Source organism: Vicugna pacos, chromosome 30 (assembly GCF_048564905.1).
Source record: "Vicugna pacos chromosome 30, VicPac4, whole genome shotgun sequence".
NCBI classification, from domain to species: Eukaryota; Metazoa; Chordata; class Mammalia; order Artiodactyla; family Camelidae; genus Vicugna; species Vicugna pacos.
The window spans coordinates 14877038-14893832 of record NC_133016.1 but is presented as its reverse complement, the minus strand read 5'-3'; the positions used below and the strand labels follow the sequence as shown (position 1 = coordinate 14893832).

Here is a 16795-nt window from a genome sequence, read left to right as displayed (position 1 = left end):
TACGAAGTATAGTAGATTTTCAAGTATTAAAATTTAAGAAAGTTTCACACACACACACACACACACAGGTAGATGCCCACTGTGAATGTTCCCCACTGGGCTAAAGTTACAGTTTTCAAGTAAGGTCTACAGCCAAGTTTCCATCCTCACCACCCACCCTGGAGGCCCAGCAACACCATCTCTCACCTGGATTTCTGCAAAAGCCTGACAACTGGTGCGGGCCACCCACACCAACTACCCTTGCTGTGTGTGTGTTCCAGGCTGCAGCCCGAGGGTCCCCACGCACAAACCCGATGGGAGGAAACTGCAAAGACTTCCTATCTCGCAGCCTAGCGTGATGTGGCTCTGACACCCACCCCCAGCCTCAGTTCCAACCCTGCTCTAGCCCCACCCCAGCGGCCACGCCCTGCTGGTCCCCAGCCCACTTCCCCCATCTTCTTCCCCCTCGGCCTCCGACCTCAGTCCAGGTGGGCCAGCTTCAGGGAGGCATCTCCTGACTGCTCGGCGTGGTCAGATACCCTATTGCAAACTCATCTAATGCCTCATACGTCTCAAAGGCAGAAGCTGACGTTCATTTCTTTGGTTGGTTATTTAGCACATGTCTGTCTCCCACGTTTAGTCAACACAGAACTGTATCTGTCCTGCTGATCATTTTATTTCTGCCACCCCGCACAGTACCTGCCACATGGCAGACCCTTAGTAAATATTTAGTGTTAAAAGTCAATGAAAAACTTCCTGCATGTACATCTGAAATAAATCTTAAAAATATTCAAGTGTGGGAATAAAAATAAATAAATAAGCTTGTATATTTAGTGTCCTTGAAATAAATGAGCACTACCTACAAATATGACATTTTAATTTCTGCCCAGGAAAAAAAAAAAAAACATACAGGACATCACTGTCACTGCCTCCCAAAAAATCTTTGGGCCTCACTTAAAGAGCACGTTCATAACAATACTCTTCAAGGTCCAAATTCCATAATCATTCAAGTCCATTCTCCCTCCTTTAGACTTATATAAAAGTACACAGGTACACAGGATTTCTGTTTCATTGAAAAATGTCAAGTCTATTCTTAGGTATATTTGAAAGTATCTTTTGAAGACATCTACTTCCACACTGTGACATCACCTATTTTAAAAGCACTCTCTTAAAAAATCATTGTAGCACTTTTACCCAAGGACAGCAGTATCATGATTCAATTGTCATGATGGCATCAAGATTTTTTCTTCTTTCTTATCACCATAGTGTCTAGCACTGCAACTTGGATCTTGGCTCTCAGAGAAACATTTACTAAATGAATGAATGAATGAACAAGTGAGTAAATGAAAATTAGTAATTCTTAATAATTCTATTATTTTCCCAGTGAAATATATTCACACTAAAAAAAAAAACCATTATGTGCATTCATCCCTTTCACTTCTCTGAAGCTTTCAACATTCTTTAAACAACCAAGCCTTCAACAGTAATGGAATTTTTTTAAGCAAAATTAATTGCTGAAAGTAATTATGGAATATTTCTCACCTTATCCAATGCTACCAAAATGACTAGGGACTAAAGTGTAGAATTCCTTCAGAACCAGGGAATGTACACTGCAAATGTACACCATGTAAAAGAGGAATTGTTCTATGTGGGCTGAAAAGATAAACTGCAGAAAAATAAGGGGTTAACAAAATCAAGGAAAATTAGATGTCAAAAGAAAATTAACCATGCGGCTAAAAGAAACTAAGTGAAGAAACACAGTGCCCACAAGAGAACAGAAAAGTAATTCAAATGGTTTGGGACACCAGTGAGTAGACAATGAAGTTCAGAGAGGAACAGGGCAGGGCAGAGGGGTGGGTATGGCTCAGTGGTAGAGCACATGCTTAGCATTCATGAGGTCCTGGGTTCAATCCCCAGGACTTCCATCAAATAAATATATAAACCTCATACCTCCCCCACCACCACCAACAACAAAAAAGAATTTGGAAAGAGAAAAATGTTGGGTTAAACTCATACTATATTGGGGAACGGAGTATATAGCTCAGTGGTAGAGCACATGCTTAGCATGCATGAGGTCAGGTTCAATCCCCCGACTGCCATTCAGAAATGAATAAATAAACCTAATTACCTCCCCCCTCCAAAAAAAGAAGGCACACAACAAAGAACGATCATTTGACCAAGGACTGAAACTGATATTGTTTGGCTTTTTCAAAACTGCAAAATTGGGTTATGTATGAAATTGTATATTCATCCTTCTTGTTTGTTTGGTTTTTATTTATTTTATTTATTTTGGGGGTGAGGTAATTAGGTTTATTTATTTACTTATTTTTAGATGAGTTTTAAGTTGTAGGTAGGTCTGCAAAACATTTTCAATATGAATCCCTTACTTTTGAAAGTGAAGAAAAAGTTTTGAGAATACATAGGTCCAAAACTGACTTTTTTTTTAATGGGTAAACGGGTCTAAAATATTCTTTGTCATAAAAGTCTTGTTTATATCCTATAACAAGCACAATCATTCATTAATACAATCTTCCTAAGCCAGTGTCAACTAGAACGTGAATTGGTGGCTTCTTGTGGAAACTTGGAAACACGCGCTACACTGAAATACTTGAAGGTCACCGAGAGAAAGAAATTTTCATCTCAACTAATCAATACTTGAGGAGAGGATAGTATTTACGTATTTTTCCTATGTGTGATGTAATTATGATACATTTTATTCAAAGGTATACCTGGCCACTCCATGTTTTTACAAATGTCAGATAGGTTTGGGCTCCAATCACAATATCTTTGAGAATGTTTTGTAAATGCGTTTCCAAATGTATTGCAGGGCAGTGATAACTATCACATTTCCCTGTCAGCTTCTGAGCCAAGGGATGTGGCACCAGGGACGGTGATGGCAGTGATGATAATAATAAAACCATAACGATGGTTTTTTTTAATTAGAAAATATTTTTTATTTATTTTGAAACTGGAGAGTTTCAAAGTATTTTTTTTTTCAGTTTTAAGACGCAGGCTTTGAGATGCTATCACTTTGTCAATATGAAACAGCTATTTAACAGCAAACATTGCAACAGAATCTAGATTTCCAAAATTCAGTTAAATAAATCATTTTCTCCCAAGTAGCTCTCACTTTGACTCAAGAAAATTTCCATGGCTGAATATACAACAGGAAGAGCTTGGAACTGGAAACATAAAAACCTTGATTTCTGCCTGACACTACCATTAAAAACATGCATTTGGAGAAGGAACTGGATTATCATCTCTAGTTGAAATTCCAAAATCAGAAAAGGGGAATAAAAAGCTTCCAAGATAGGAATGCCTACCTGGAAGTCACTGAGGTGCCCAGACCGGAGCTGACTCCACTGCCAACAGACGAGGAATTCGCCCTCTTTATCCCACCCTTGTTAATAGCTTTCCTCTGTGCCTGGCTCACAGTGATCTTGATATAAAATGCTCAGTCCCAAAGCCCCCATGTCAAAATCCTACTCCTGTTTCAAGAATCAGAATCGATTTGTCCACAAAATCTTCATTATTCACTTCCCCCAGCAAGAAGTAAGTTTTGCTTTACCCAAACTCCCTCAGCGTTAATGACACTTGTCCGTGGGGCACTCAGTATTAATTACATATGTACTTTTCTGTTCTTTCCCATCAGAATATATGCCCACTCAGGGCCAGACCTTTCTCCCACAAAGCGCTCTGTGTCCTGCAATGGCTAACACAGGGGAATATGAGCATAGCATGTACTATATAGAGTAGATGAACCATCGATAAGAACGATGAGGAGTAGACAAAAAATAACTCGCTAGACGGATACAATGTCCTGTCTCCACCGCCTACATATTCAAACCCCAGGGGCTGAACTGAAGCTCTGCTACCAGTCTCCAGATAATGATAAATAAATAGACCGTCCTAAACCATTCATTATCAATTTTTACTCATCTTAAGTGGATATAAAAGTAATTACTGACAAGGTATGCAAATTTGCATGTTTTTCACATCCTCGTCTTCAACATTTACACAACAGGAAAACTGGAGTGGCCAGAGCTATCATTTCAACATCATCCTTCACAGAAGCTAGGTCTTTCTCTAGTTTAACAGTCCTCCAAATGCCTTGTATTTAAGTCTTGGCTTGAGAGATTTGAGATTTAAAACCTTCCATTTGGATGCCTCACAATTCAGCTAAGTACCGCAAAAGGGAATGTTTAAATTAATGGAAGATTAAAGCAAGGAAGAACATTCTAAAAGGTATTCCGTAATGGAGCTTTGTCACCACCTTCTCCATTTTATTGGGAAAATAGTCTTTTCCCAGGGGGCTGAAATTTTATACGTCAACCATCAGTCTAGCTTAACTATTCGAACTTAAAAATGTCAGAGGGAAAAAAAAAGTTTGTAATGGAAACGCTGACATGCCATGAAGTAGAGGCACAGGCAGGTGCTCCTGTAACCCAGGGTCATAATTCAATCAAGCTGTATTTTGACGTCATCTGTTACAGAAAAAAGCCGAATGGTTTATGAACAGCACCAGAACCCCCGAGATTAAATTACAGCTCTGATATTTAATCATGGGTCTTACTATGTTATTTTTAATAACACAATACATTTTAACAGTTATTCGTCAACTGCCTTAGCCAAATTAGAGCACGTGATGACAAGTGGGCTGGATTACGATGTCCATCTCCCATAATCTGAACTTTTATTACATTTTTCAGAAATGGTAGATGATACAAATTTTCTTCCTCTTAAGAAACATACAGTTGGTACCAATGGATTGAGTTCAAATCTTAATTAAAAGCAGCATGGGGTCCCTGACCAGCCGGGTCAGGACATCTGTATTTGTGTCCCATTATAGCCAGTAACCAATTGTATGATTTGGGCAAAAGACAATGAACCCTCCCAAACCTTGGCTTTTTATCCCAAAGGTAACAGAACATCTCTAAAGTCTCCTGGTAAATCTAAATTTCTATAAATCATTTACTTGAAAAACAATATTGTGCAGTTTCTTTGGGATTCCCTGAGGATCTAAGTGCAAACATTTTACAGCTGAAAAGCGGATGAACTTTTAATTTAATGAAAATCACTCCCATCGAAGAAGCACTTGTAAGCTAAAAATTTTAGGGGCACTATCAGCATCAGCAAATGAAATAGGGTCTTTAAAAAGTAACGTACAAATACTGCTGAACATGTGAAGGGTTGTTTGCAAAACAAATCAATACAGGCACATCCAACAATGGATTTCAGTTAATAAACTACATATAGTAATTACCACCAATGGCAGTCTAGAAAGTCATTCATTAAATGTTAATTGTCACACAAAAGTACAAAAGCATCCATTTGAACAATTGAGTGGCTGCACCTTTAAATAAAACACTTTCTTACAGCCCTGAAATTCATCCACATAAACTGATTCTAAACACACCTGGGTATTTGATATGCTGATTAACTGGGCCTTTATTTATTGTTGAAATGAAAATAAATATGACAACCTTTTTCAATACTTTTGCTATTCCTTTGAGCCTGACATAAATATATATATACGTTACTTATAAAAAGTGTTAACCAATCTTCTCTAAAGATTAAATTGCTATTTCTCTTACGGCTCTCATAAGCATTAAGAGATGTGTGGTTCACAAGTACCCAGCTAAAACTCATGTGCATACCTTATTGCTGAGTCTGAATGGGCTCACAGATTTAGAAAATAGATGCCCCATGTTTTTAAGCTTATAAACTTGGTGGTCAGTTCTGAGAACTTTTTTCAGAGTAATAAGAAGCCAGCAACAAAATTAACTTAAAAAAAACCAAAAACCTATAATGTGCTTTACTTTCCTTTCTCCAAATCTTAGCACCATCCAATTAACTTGGAAGAACACCTGGTCATAAAAAAAATAGCTCATAAAATATGAAAACCAAGGAAGGAGGGGTTTTTTTTTTGGTTTCAGCCTAGCTTTGTTTTGATGCTCTGTCTGTGCAAGATCTGACTTACCCAACATATAGATGTAAATTCTAAAGGTTTGGCCAAGAACATTTTGGTTCAAGACTTGTAAACTGAAGAACATTTCAAAACACACTATGTTCCTTATTAGACAACCTAAGATCTGCTATCTTGGCTTATGGGAACAGATCTAAACAGCATCATAATACTAAACGTTGAAAATCACAGGCCTGGGGCCACCAGGACTCAACTCTCTGCCTTGGACCAGGTTGCAAACTTCCAATATAAAATGCAGTTTACCATTAGGAGTAAATGTTTGATCTGTAAAGCTTACAAAATTACTTTGTTTATCATAGCAGATGAAAGCAAAAAGGAATAATTTTAAGCTCAAAACAAAACTGTTTATATGACAGTCTTTACTGCGCCATGATTCTGAGCATTTAAGACAGATTCGAGCAATTAACAGCATAAACTTTCATTACATAGTTCTATTATATATGTTTATGTGACTTAGCTGTTCATCTGTTATTTAAGTGATTTCCTCATTACAATAGTAGGGTAAAGATAATTTGCTGACGCTGTCAAAAATGTTAAGCATTTCAGGCTCAACAGATCTTGGATCCCTATGCTTGTTTAAAGCATTTTATTTACTTAAGTCAGTGTCAAAAAGAGTACTGCTTCTTCCTTCTGAATTTAGAAAATGTAACATTTTAAGCACATGTCTGGTAATAGACATATCAAAACTACAGAACTGCTTATATTAGGGATACAAATAGAATTTAGGATTATTGTTCTTGAATATCAAGTTTCAAAGATCTAACAAGAAACTGCAAAATATTGTTACACTTAAAGAAAGGAAATCTTTTTTATTTTTTATATTTTTTTAGATAATAACAGAGCAAGCTTGGTTACCTCAACTTCTGGTTTGATCAGGCACAAAAAAATTAGAAAAAAATTCTCACTGGGACCCAGACTGTCACTTTATAACAGAACGAAAACACGACTTTGAAAATGTCCAATTATATTTTCCTTGTATATTAACATAATAATAATATGAGAGATATTAAGTCACAGTGAAATCCAACATAAACTAGAAGTCTAGCTTATTTGGATAATAAAGCAGGAAAAATAAGGGACATGGTTTATATCATTACCTTGAATACGTTTTTAAAAAATGTTTATCTACTCTAAAGACCAGGAATAGTATTGCACACAAACCTCAATAATATATTCTTATGCCTATATGATCTTGGAAAAAAAGGTGTATCTGACTGTGTGTGTGTTTGTGTGTGTGTGTGTGTGTGCACGCGCGTGCATGTGTGTGTGTGTGTGTGTGTGTGAAAAGGACATGGAGCTAGGCAGACCTGAGTTTAAAACCTAATCATTACTGGCTGCCTTGAGAGTAAGTGGTTTACCATCTCTGAATCTCAGTTTCCTCATCTTTGAATTGAGCATGGTAATCCTAGCATCTCATTGGGCTCCAGGGAGGATTTAAAAAAATATGACAAACATAAAGTGCATAGCACAGTAAGAAGCACTTTAATTTTGTCAATGGCCTGCCCATCCACTCTCTATTATTCGATCTAACAACTTGCAAATAGTCACACGCGAGATCAGGCAAAAGAGAATGATCAATAATCCAAAATGCAGCTCTAAACCTTAAAAAGCATTCGAAGAACACACGCACATTTACAAGTATTTGTATGCAGAAAGATCAGCACACAAATCCTGATACACTATTATGCAATACAAATTACAGGAAAACATAGTAGTGAAACCAATGTTATTCCAATAAAGGATTTGCAGGGCCACAGAGAATCAGCAAATCAAAATTTGTTTTTTAGAATAGCAAATAAGGCAGAGTTTGGAACCTCTTAACGTGAGCCTCTTAACTTGAAGGCACTAGGCTGTATATTTCTAAGGGGTTCCTATCCCAAAATTCTATGATTCTAACATAATGCCACTTTCCCTCTTTTTAACCTGTTTAATTACTGTGCTTTTTACAAAAAGCCACACAAACATTATGAATTTTACTATAATAGTATGGCTGTTTTAAAACACACAGACACACACACACACACAATTAAATAACTCTACTCCATAAATATCTTTGGGGGAAACCAATTTTTTTTCACATCACAACCATGAACTCAAACTGGTATGGATGGAAATTAATTCAGGATGCTGACCGTTTGAATTTTCTCTAGGATACAAAACTACTCGTTAGATTGGATCGATCTTTCTTTTTTCTCACTGAGTTTACTAAACTGATGTGTCATTTGGGTGTCATATGGATATAAGTTAACTAATTGTGTGAACGCGGAGAAATGTTTTTTCTCCTCCAAAAATCACCATGACAGGGATGTGATGTGTTTTACTGTTGCTCCTAATTGTTAAAACATCCATTCATTTGGCAATCTTTAACAAATGCTGAACACCTAAGTAAAACTAAACAATTACAGGGGAAAAGGCTCAACTTTTAAACTAGGGGAGAAAGATGTACCATCCGTCACAGACTAACTGTAAATACATGTAACAGATGTGACCAGGGCTGTTCTCGAGTATAGATAATTTTAGAGGCTCAACTTTAAAACTACTTTTTGAAAGATGCCAAAGCTAGTATGTTTATCTTTGGCTCATAAAAGACTCAAAGGTAACCAAATAAACTGTATTTTTGTTATATTAGAAAATTAAACCCCTGTTCGTCAATAAATTATAGACTCTAGGTGCCTTTCTTTTTTCTTTTGGTAACTTTGCCATCCTGCTTTTTAATGAGAATAATTTTCCAATCATCCAGGCATGTGGATGCTTTTAGCTTGTTTTAAGATCAATGATATAATGGATATTAAATCCCTTTATATAAGTCACCCTATAGGTTTCAACTATCCCTTAAAAATAATTCCAGAGCCCACCAATTCTCCCTGTTAAGGTCATCCAAGCTCTGAACTATCATGGCTGAATTGTTTTAGTGCTCTCTGCTGAACACCTGCAAACATCAAACAAAAACTGCTGGTCCTTTCCTGGGTTGACAAAAGCCTTTCATGTGAAAAATGCTCCCTGGGAATGTCAGGCTGTAGCTCAGGTTACATTCCATTCTCCATAGCAGCCTCACCATTTCTTAAGGTGGTAGGGAAAAGCATGTTTGTAAAATGAAAGATTAAAGGGAATATGGCTACACTTTATTTTCACTCTCACATTGCAAATCACGATGGAGCATCCTATATTAATGCAATCACAAGCTACCGGGAACTTTAAGCATGAAACATTACCATGCCTCTCACTTTGAAAAACTAGAGCTGGTTTTTCCAATATGAACAGTTCATTTGCACTGTGGCTCTTTTCTTCCTGGACCCAAGTTTCAAAGCTACCCTTGAAAGTGACATGCAAGCACCCTCAATACAATGGAAAGTAACCTGAAGTACATTTAGAAAATTATTTCTCTGTCCTAAGTTTCCTGGTTCATCCTTCCTGCTAAGGGGCAAAGTGCAGTTTTCCTCATTTTTTTTATTTGTTATTCCTTAAAAAGGGATTTATCTTTGTTATTGAGTGGAAACAAAGCCATTTACTGTCTCAGACAGATGAGAAAAATCAACACTCCAATCTGTACCGTATATATTATAGTCCCCATCATACTGCATTGGGTGAATACCCTGCATTTTCAATCCAGCAGCCAGAACAAAATAGCCACTACACTTTTTACCTTTACAAGTAAACATGTGGGCCTGAAAATTACACCTCTGGTACAATGTCACTTAAAGTTCAACACCTTAAAAATAATCACAGCATATTCATTAGAAATATCACATGTTTCACTAAGGATGAAGTCTGTCTAGGTTTATATAGATAGATATATTGTCTTAAGAACTGTGTAAGTTGCAGTATATGATCACTTATCAAAATGCATTAATACATATTCATATTTATCCAGCCCAAACTCTGTAAACACTTAAACATCATAGCAAGGACTTCACTTAAATGTGAACATAAAAAAGACCAGATGCACAGTTGTCTTTCTAAATGTACACAATTTCATGCTTCTAAATCACCTTACTTTATTAAACCATATCTAAACTGACACACTTAAATTATTCCAAATGTGTCAGTTATTATACAGTGCAAAAGAGTATTTTTGCACTGACTCTGAGAGCAGTCTCTCTCTGTGCCTTTCTGACATAATCTACTTTTAGATTTCAACTGAATACACATTTTCATAAGTAAAATCAAAAAGAAAATTACTGTCAGAGATAAAGTTGGTACCTATTTTGATACTGTCTAACATGAAAAATTAATTTGCCTACAAGACACACTTGTCCTCATCTTCACTTCAAAGCTGTGTAAAGAACACAATACAGAAATTTGAAAGATGCAATACAAATACAACAACAACAACAAAATTTAAGTCCCAAATGAAAAATGTAACAGGGTCCAGACAGTAAAACACGAACATACGGTCAACAGCCCTTTTAATCAAAGTGGACCCAAAAAAATAAAAGATAAAATATAACTCTAGGAGTCATGACATATTTTATAAATCAAGTTTTAGAAGCAAAAATTCCCTTAGACTTATGGGGGCCAACAAAAGGAAAAGTAACTTATTTGGAAACGAGCAACTTTTAAAAGCCACTAATTTTGTGAAAGCATGCCAATTACACAAATCACAAAGATGAACAGATTTCTTTCATTGCTATAGCATCAAACGAATATTAAGAGATGTGAAATTATTTTCAGTAGCTAACAGACAATTCCACTGGTATCTCACAGCTCAACGATGTCAAGTTTCCCAGTCTGGCTTAAAAACAGTACTCTGTCTAATGTACTGTTATGTACCACTGCCAGGACTCCTCAAATACTACAGCTGTTTAACAAGCATAAACGGATTTAAGCCTTGAACGTAAAGGACAGCAGACAACAATGTCTGCCTCCTTCTGATATGAAATTCACTGGACAAAAAAAAAAATTTTAATGAGTATCATTATTTTCAGTTTTTACTTTTAATAACAGACTTTCAGAGAATCCCCTATTAAAACTCCTTCTTAGTTCCCAGATAATCATTGCACACACAGATTCCTTTGTGAATAGCGCTAACGTCTTTTTGAAGCATCACCCAAAGATCTTTCATTTATAAAATGTGAAAGTCCTTCCAAATTTGCAACTTGAAATATAGCAAAAATTCCTTGCATAAGTAGATACTTAGGGGAATAAAAACAGCCAAAGCATCAAAAAGGATATTTTAAATATAAATGAATTCACATTTAGCTCTCAGATTAGCAAATCTCTCTATTTACAGCTATGGTTTACTACGCAGCATTCATCTGCAAAATTAAGTGCTCATTTCTTTAAAAGGGTTAATTATACATAGTACCCAATAAAACTGATATTATTTACAAGAGCTTTTCCCTTTTCATGAAAGTTAGATTTTCCCCCTATTTTCAAATAGGAAACATTAATTTATTCCCCCATGTTAACGCTGCCTTATCTTCACATGTTTGATTACAACTGTATTAGAAAATTGCTTTTAAATTAAGTGATGGAATTCTGAGACAGTTTCCTTGATTAGAAAAAAAAAAACCTACTTTTAATTTTGCAAAAGATAATGGTTTTGCCTAACTTATACTACTAATGGATAATGAAATAACCGTACCATTATAGGCTAAAATTTCAATGACTTTTTCAGAACACTTCAACAGAGCCAAAAATATACCATGAGTGAATAAACAGCTAAGAACATTTAACTACACACTAAGAAAAGAATTTACATACTTGAGCCAGTAAAATGTCCACTCGCCAGAGAAGTTGGTCCATTTTTCCCACTGCTCACAGGAGGTGAAAACATCTAAAAGAAACAAAGAAATATTACTGTTGAAAAGAAGACACGTGTGCCATCAGAGTTCAGCAAAGATCTTTCATACTCTCACTATATAATATACAGTTTATGCTAAGGGTTCATTTTAGTAAAAATACATCACCATTCAACTTAAAACTAAAACAGGCACAGCATTACCAATCATCCCCCTTCCCCATTACCACTCTGTTCTTTCTTTTTCCTCGGGTTCATTAGATCGCCAGAACTAGGCAGTACTACATTTTAAACCAACACAGTCCTCATAATGTTAACAAGATTCAGTTTGGAGGGCAGCAAGCTCTCTAGAAAACGCTAGTTTTACAAAGGAGAAGAAAAAAGTTGTTTGTTTCGTATTGAAAACCTTGGCCATCAACGTGGCAACGTCCATTTCCATCCCGTATAGGATTTGCCTGTCATATGTGAACCCAAATAAAAATAAAAGTGCCACCTGCACTAAATTCTCATTTCGTCTCTAACATGAGAGCAATTTGAAGCAAGACTCTCCCTCTCTCTCTCTTTCTGTCTCTCTCTCTCTCTCTCATTCTCACTCTCTCTCTTTCACTCCCTCTCTCTCCAGCATTTATTTCGACCCTAATTGGTTTCCCTCTTCTTCCACGTATCTAGTGGATAATGCGCACCTTCCCTGAGTCAGAGCCTGCAAAAAGCAAAGGAACGAATGGAGAAAGTGCAGCAAGCAGAAAGGGGGCCACAAAGCTGCCTAGGGCTACGTTTCCTGGCAAAACTTCCGAAAGCCATTTCTCCAAAAGGTCTGGAGGAGCAGCAGCAGCAGCAAACAGCAGCAGTAGCAGCAGCAACACCAAAGAGCCCCACTCAAAAGGCGGTTTGGATTTTATTTGTGTGTTTCGTGGATTATTTTTATTTTGCTTTGCAAATGCATCTCACACCAAACTCATCTGGCATTAAAGATGAATTAATTCCCCTGACGTGTCTGGGACTTGGTGTGGGGAAGGGAAGCAAAGGGGTGGAGGAGGACCAAGTTCAGCCGTAAAACTCCACAAGTGTGCAAGTTCTGCTCTGTGCTGATCTCACGACTGTGAAATTTACAGACAGTCCAAAGGGTTCTAAAGAATGGATACTCAGCACACACACGCGAGTTTTCAGAATCCCAGGGAAAGATGGAAGCTGGAGGACCACACGTCCTACTAATCCAAAGCACCATCAGTTTAAAACTTTAAGAGACAACTGGAGTCTCCTATTTTCTCCTTTCCATTTTCAGAAAATAAATAAGTAGCACACGAAGTATTAGTACTGTCGGCGTTCGGATAAGGCCAAGTTTTAGGGGTGGTTTGCAGTTTTAGGGGTGTCTTTTTCCTCTCCATTGGGGTGAGACTCCATTATTGGAAGGGGGGATTCGGTGAGTAGGTAATTCAAGGGAAGTAATTAGACTGGGGAAAAAAAAAAGCCTAAATCGTCCATCACACCCAAAAACTGTAGTTAAAAACTTATCAAAAAGACCTTCATGTTTACCAAGGATTCAGCCAATTAAAAATTATTTCTGTCCCTTAGATAAGTGCTGGTTTCTAGTTCAAGTGTTTGGGTTTTTCGGTTTTGTTTTGTTTTGTTTCACAGCTGTTGTTAGTTTCCACCGTTCTTTCTTACCGCACTGAAATCCAGTAAATCACTCAGCTCTTTGTCCGTCCCTAAGGCAGCCATTCGCTGTTGGTGATGCATTTTAGCAAAATCACACAAACCTAGAAACATGGAAATAACCGCAATCAGAAAATCCAGTCCCAATCCTTGGAGAAAACACAATCGGATTTTTGGAGACTGGGGGGTTGGGGGTGGGGATGTGGGGGCGGGTGGGATTAAGGTGGAAAGGAGGGAGGGATTGGAGAGTTTGGTTTTTTTGGTTTTTTTTTAAAGATGGAATAGGCAGCAATAGCAAAAAAAAAAAAAAAAGCGATATTGATACTGTATTTCCAAAGAGATGATCAAAACTGGTAACATCCACTATAAAACCAAATCCGAGAAGGAAAAAAAAAAGCCGCTCTTCAGCGCATCATTTTATGCAACAGGAGGTAGAGCGAGAAATGAATGGATCACAGAGAAAAGAGAAACTACTCAACGATCCGGTCTCAACTTTCCCCCCACCCTCCACCCCACCCCACCCCCACACACACTCGCACACACGCACACACACGCGCACACACACACATACACACCACTCCCCTCTGCGTTTCAAAGTCGCTATAAAGAAATTAAAGATGAGCGTCTCCAGAGTGAAAACACGTCCAAAGGGGGAGGGGTGACAGGGTCGGCGAAAGAGGGGGGGGGCAGAGTGGAGGGTCGGGTCCTGTAATTGTCCAGCACCCTAATTTGTGAAAGAAAGGGTTGTAAAAATTAAAGTCAGGCCCTTGGCAAAGTCATCCGTCCCTCCAAGTGGCATTGCCGGGGAGGGGGGGCGGGGGGGTAGCGATGAGGGGGAGGGAAGAGGCGCGGGAGGGGAAGGGGTGTCTCCAGTGGGAGCGCCGGGAGCCGGGAGCCCGCGGCACGGGAGGCGCGGAGCCGCGTGCGGGGCCGCCGAGCCCGAGCCCCGCGCCGCCCGGCGCACCAGCCCCGCCGAGCCCCGCCGGCGCCGGTACCTACCGCCCGCGCGCGAGAAGGGGCTCTCCGTGCACCGCCGGCGCCGAGGCGGCGTTCATGTCTAACCACTGCCTCCACCACCACCACCTCCTCCGCCTGCGCCCGCGCCCGCTCCGCTCTTCCCCGCCGCCGCCGCCGCCGCCGCCGCCACTACAGATCCGCAGACACACAGCCAAGATCCCTGACTCTTAACACCAACTCTCTTCTCCGGGGAGGGGAGGGGACGAGGGAAGGGGGGAGGGGGAAACACGCCGAGGCGCACGGAATTGCAAGTTCAGCAAAGAAATGGGTGGGGGGGCTCCGGCGGGGAGACGCGGCTCGCTCGGGTCGGGCTGGCTGGGATGCACCCCCACACCCCCCCGAGGAAAAGAATCTCAACACCTCCCCCGCCTCGCAAAAAAAAAAATAATACAAACGAAAATTCATCGAGCACCTCATTTTCCCTCAGATCGTCAGTTACAATCTGAAGCCTGAACAGTTCAGTTTTTGCCCGTTTCATCCATCGGAGGCACTTTGAAATTTATTCGAGTTTACATCCCCTCACTTCTTTCTTTCTGACTCTCGTTCCCTCTCACTCACACATCCACACACGGCAAAGCAAGTTTATACTAGGCTGCAAATACACGTGATGCAAAAAGACTTTGCCAAGAGGAACAATATTTTTCTTTTCCATATATAAACCAAGCCACATTTTGCTGGGGAGATTTTCATGTCGGTAGTTCTGCGTTGGGGGCGAAACCTAAATTACATACTTTTTCCCCCTCCCTTTTAAGTCGCAGAATAGTATAGCTGCGAACTTCGCCAAAAAAAAAAAAAAGCAATTTTTGAGGGTGGATGTTGTTTTGTTTTTACACTTGAGTTCCTAGGCACGCTAAGTTCCGTTCGCCAGCACTTTAAGTTTTTAATTCAACATTTACCATTACAGGCCCTGCATGCTCTTAAAACATACTTTTTCACATCACTTTTTAGGATAAAAATTAAGCTACATAATTCTATCGTTTCGCAATAACAAGCGTGCTTTATCCAGTATATGCAACATTCGCTATTTTAACTTGTGTTATAATACACACTCTCGAAACCCTGTTATTACTAGATGTGCGAGTACATACACAAAATGCATGCACACACTTTTTCCCACTGGCAATTATTTAATAGGTTGTTCCTTTTGTTTTAATAAAACATTGGGATCGACATTTTAAAAAATTAAATTCAATTACAAACAGTTTACTCTGACAGCAAATTGTAACGTTACCTTAAATGGCCACAAATATGCTCAAAATATTCCAAGGAAAGTGACTTTAAAAAGAGAGACAAAAATCTTCTGCAAGTACTTAGTATCTCACATGTGTATCCCCCAAAAAAGTATTTTAACTGGTACTCAGTTCTGCTCCAGGGATATCCACAGAATACAAGATTATGCACCTGGCTCTGGTTTTTGCATTTTCCACCATAAAACTGCAACAAAATTCCCTCCCCCAAAAAAGAAATCATTAAAAAAAAAAATCCAACAACTTTTTCTTATTGTTTATAAAAAAAAAAATCAATACACGATAGTTATAATTTTTCCTCAAACAAGTCTCGCTGGTGGGTTTTTTTTCTTCTCCTCTTATAAAGTCTTAAACTTGTTCCAAGTTTAGAGGTGTCTCATCATCATCATCCTCCTCATCATCATCACCATTGACTCCCCCGTGGAGTCACATTGATAATAATAGGTTTCCCTGAAAGATACATTGTAATCCATTCACATCCGGGCACTGCGGGCTTATAAAGAGAAGGCGCTGCGGCCGTGGCTGCTCCTCCAGACAATGACTGGGGAGGGGCGGGGCGGGAGCAGGCGACCATAGAGTAGTAAACAGAGCGCCTAGAGAGGCGACCAAGATGGCGGCGCGCGCGGGCCACGCCCCCTCCGGGACTGGCGAGTGGAGGCCGGAGGCCGGTGGTGGGGTTCGGGCGGGCGTCGCGCGTGGCGCCGAACTGCAAGGGCTCCCGAGGCTGGGGCCGTTCACAGGCTCCGTGTTCCTGCGCATTTCTTCTTGATCCGGATCCTTGCCCTCCGCTGTTCTTTGACTCAAAAGTGTAGTTTCTAAAGAAATTAAGAAATTAAACTCCATGCACTTGCCCAGAGGAGTCAGATCCCCTGAGGGAGGCCCGGGAGAGGCCACGCCGGCCTCCCCATCGGAAAGCCCGAGCCCGGTTCTCCCGCACTGTGGAGCCGGTCCTCTTAGCCTGGCTTGGGCGGCGTGGAAAGAGGCCGCTGAACCGAGGTGCAGCGCCTGGGCTTCAGGAGGGATGTGGGTCCTCTCCTCCACCACCCCCACCCCATCTTTTTCTAGGTCCCTGGAAAAGTGAGGGTTTTGTAAGTCCAGAGAGTCTTCACTTGGAGAAGACGTTCTCATTCTCTTGTAGACTTCGATCGATTTTGTACTGTGACCCACTACCGA

At 39.6% G+C, this 16795-nt stretch overlaps 1 protein-coding gene across 30 annotated transcripts in view; it reads right to left on the bottom strand.

Annotated features, from left to right (window-relative positions):
• TCF4 (transcription factor 4) overlaps nt 1-16126 on the bottom strand; it is a 344530-nt gene extending 328404 nt beyond the window's left edge. For 6 of the 30 annotated variants that reach the window (XM_072952167.1, XM_072952169.1, XM_072952172.1 and 3 more), the window contains exons 1-3: nt 14358-14536; nt 13371-13462; nt 11669-11741 (exon numbers count right to left, since the gene is read on the bottom strand). In XM_072952167.1, coding sequence (XP_072808268.1) covers nt 11669-11741; nt 13371-13442 — 145 coding nt within the window. In that variant the 5' untranslated portion in view covers nt 13443-13462; nt 14358-14536. Of the gene's footprint in view, nt 1-11668; nt 11742-11932; nt 11953-12111; nt 12128-12198; nt 12305-12388; nt 12532-13370; nt 13463-14357; nt 14946-15606 lie in introns of those variants that run through there. The other 24 variants (XM_031692421.2, XM_031692425.2, XM_031692424.2 and 21 more) reach the window with 10 other exon arrangements.
• Between the last annotated feature and the right edge of the window lie 669 nt (nt 16127-16795).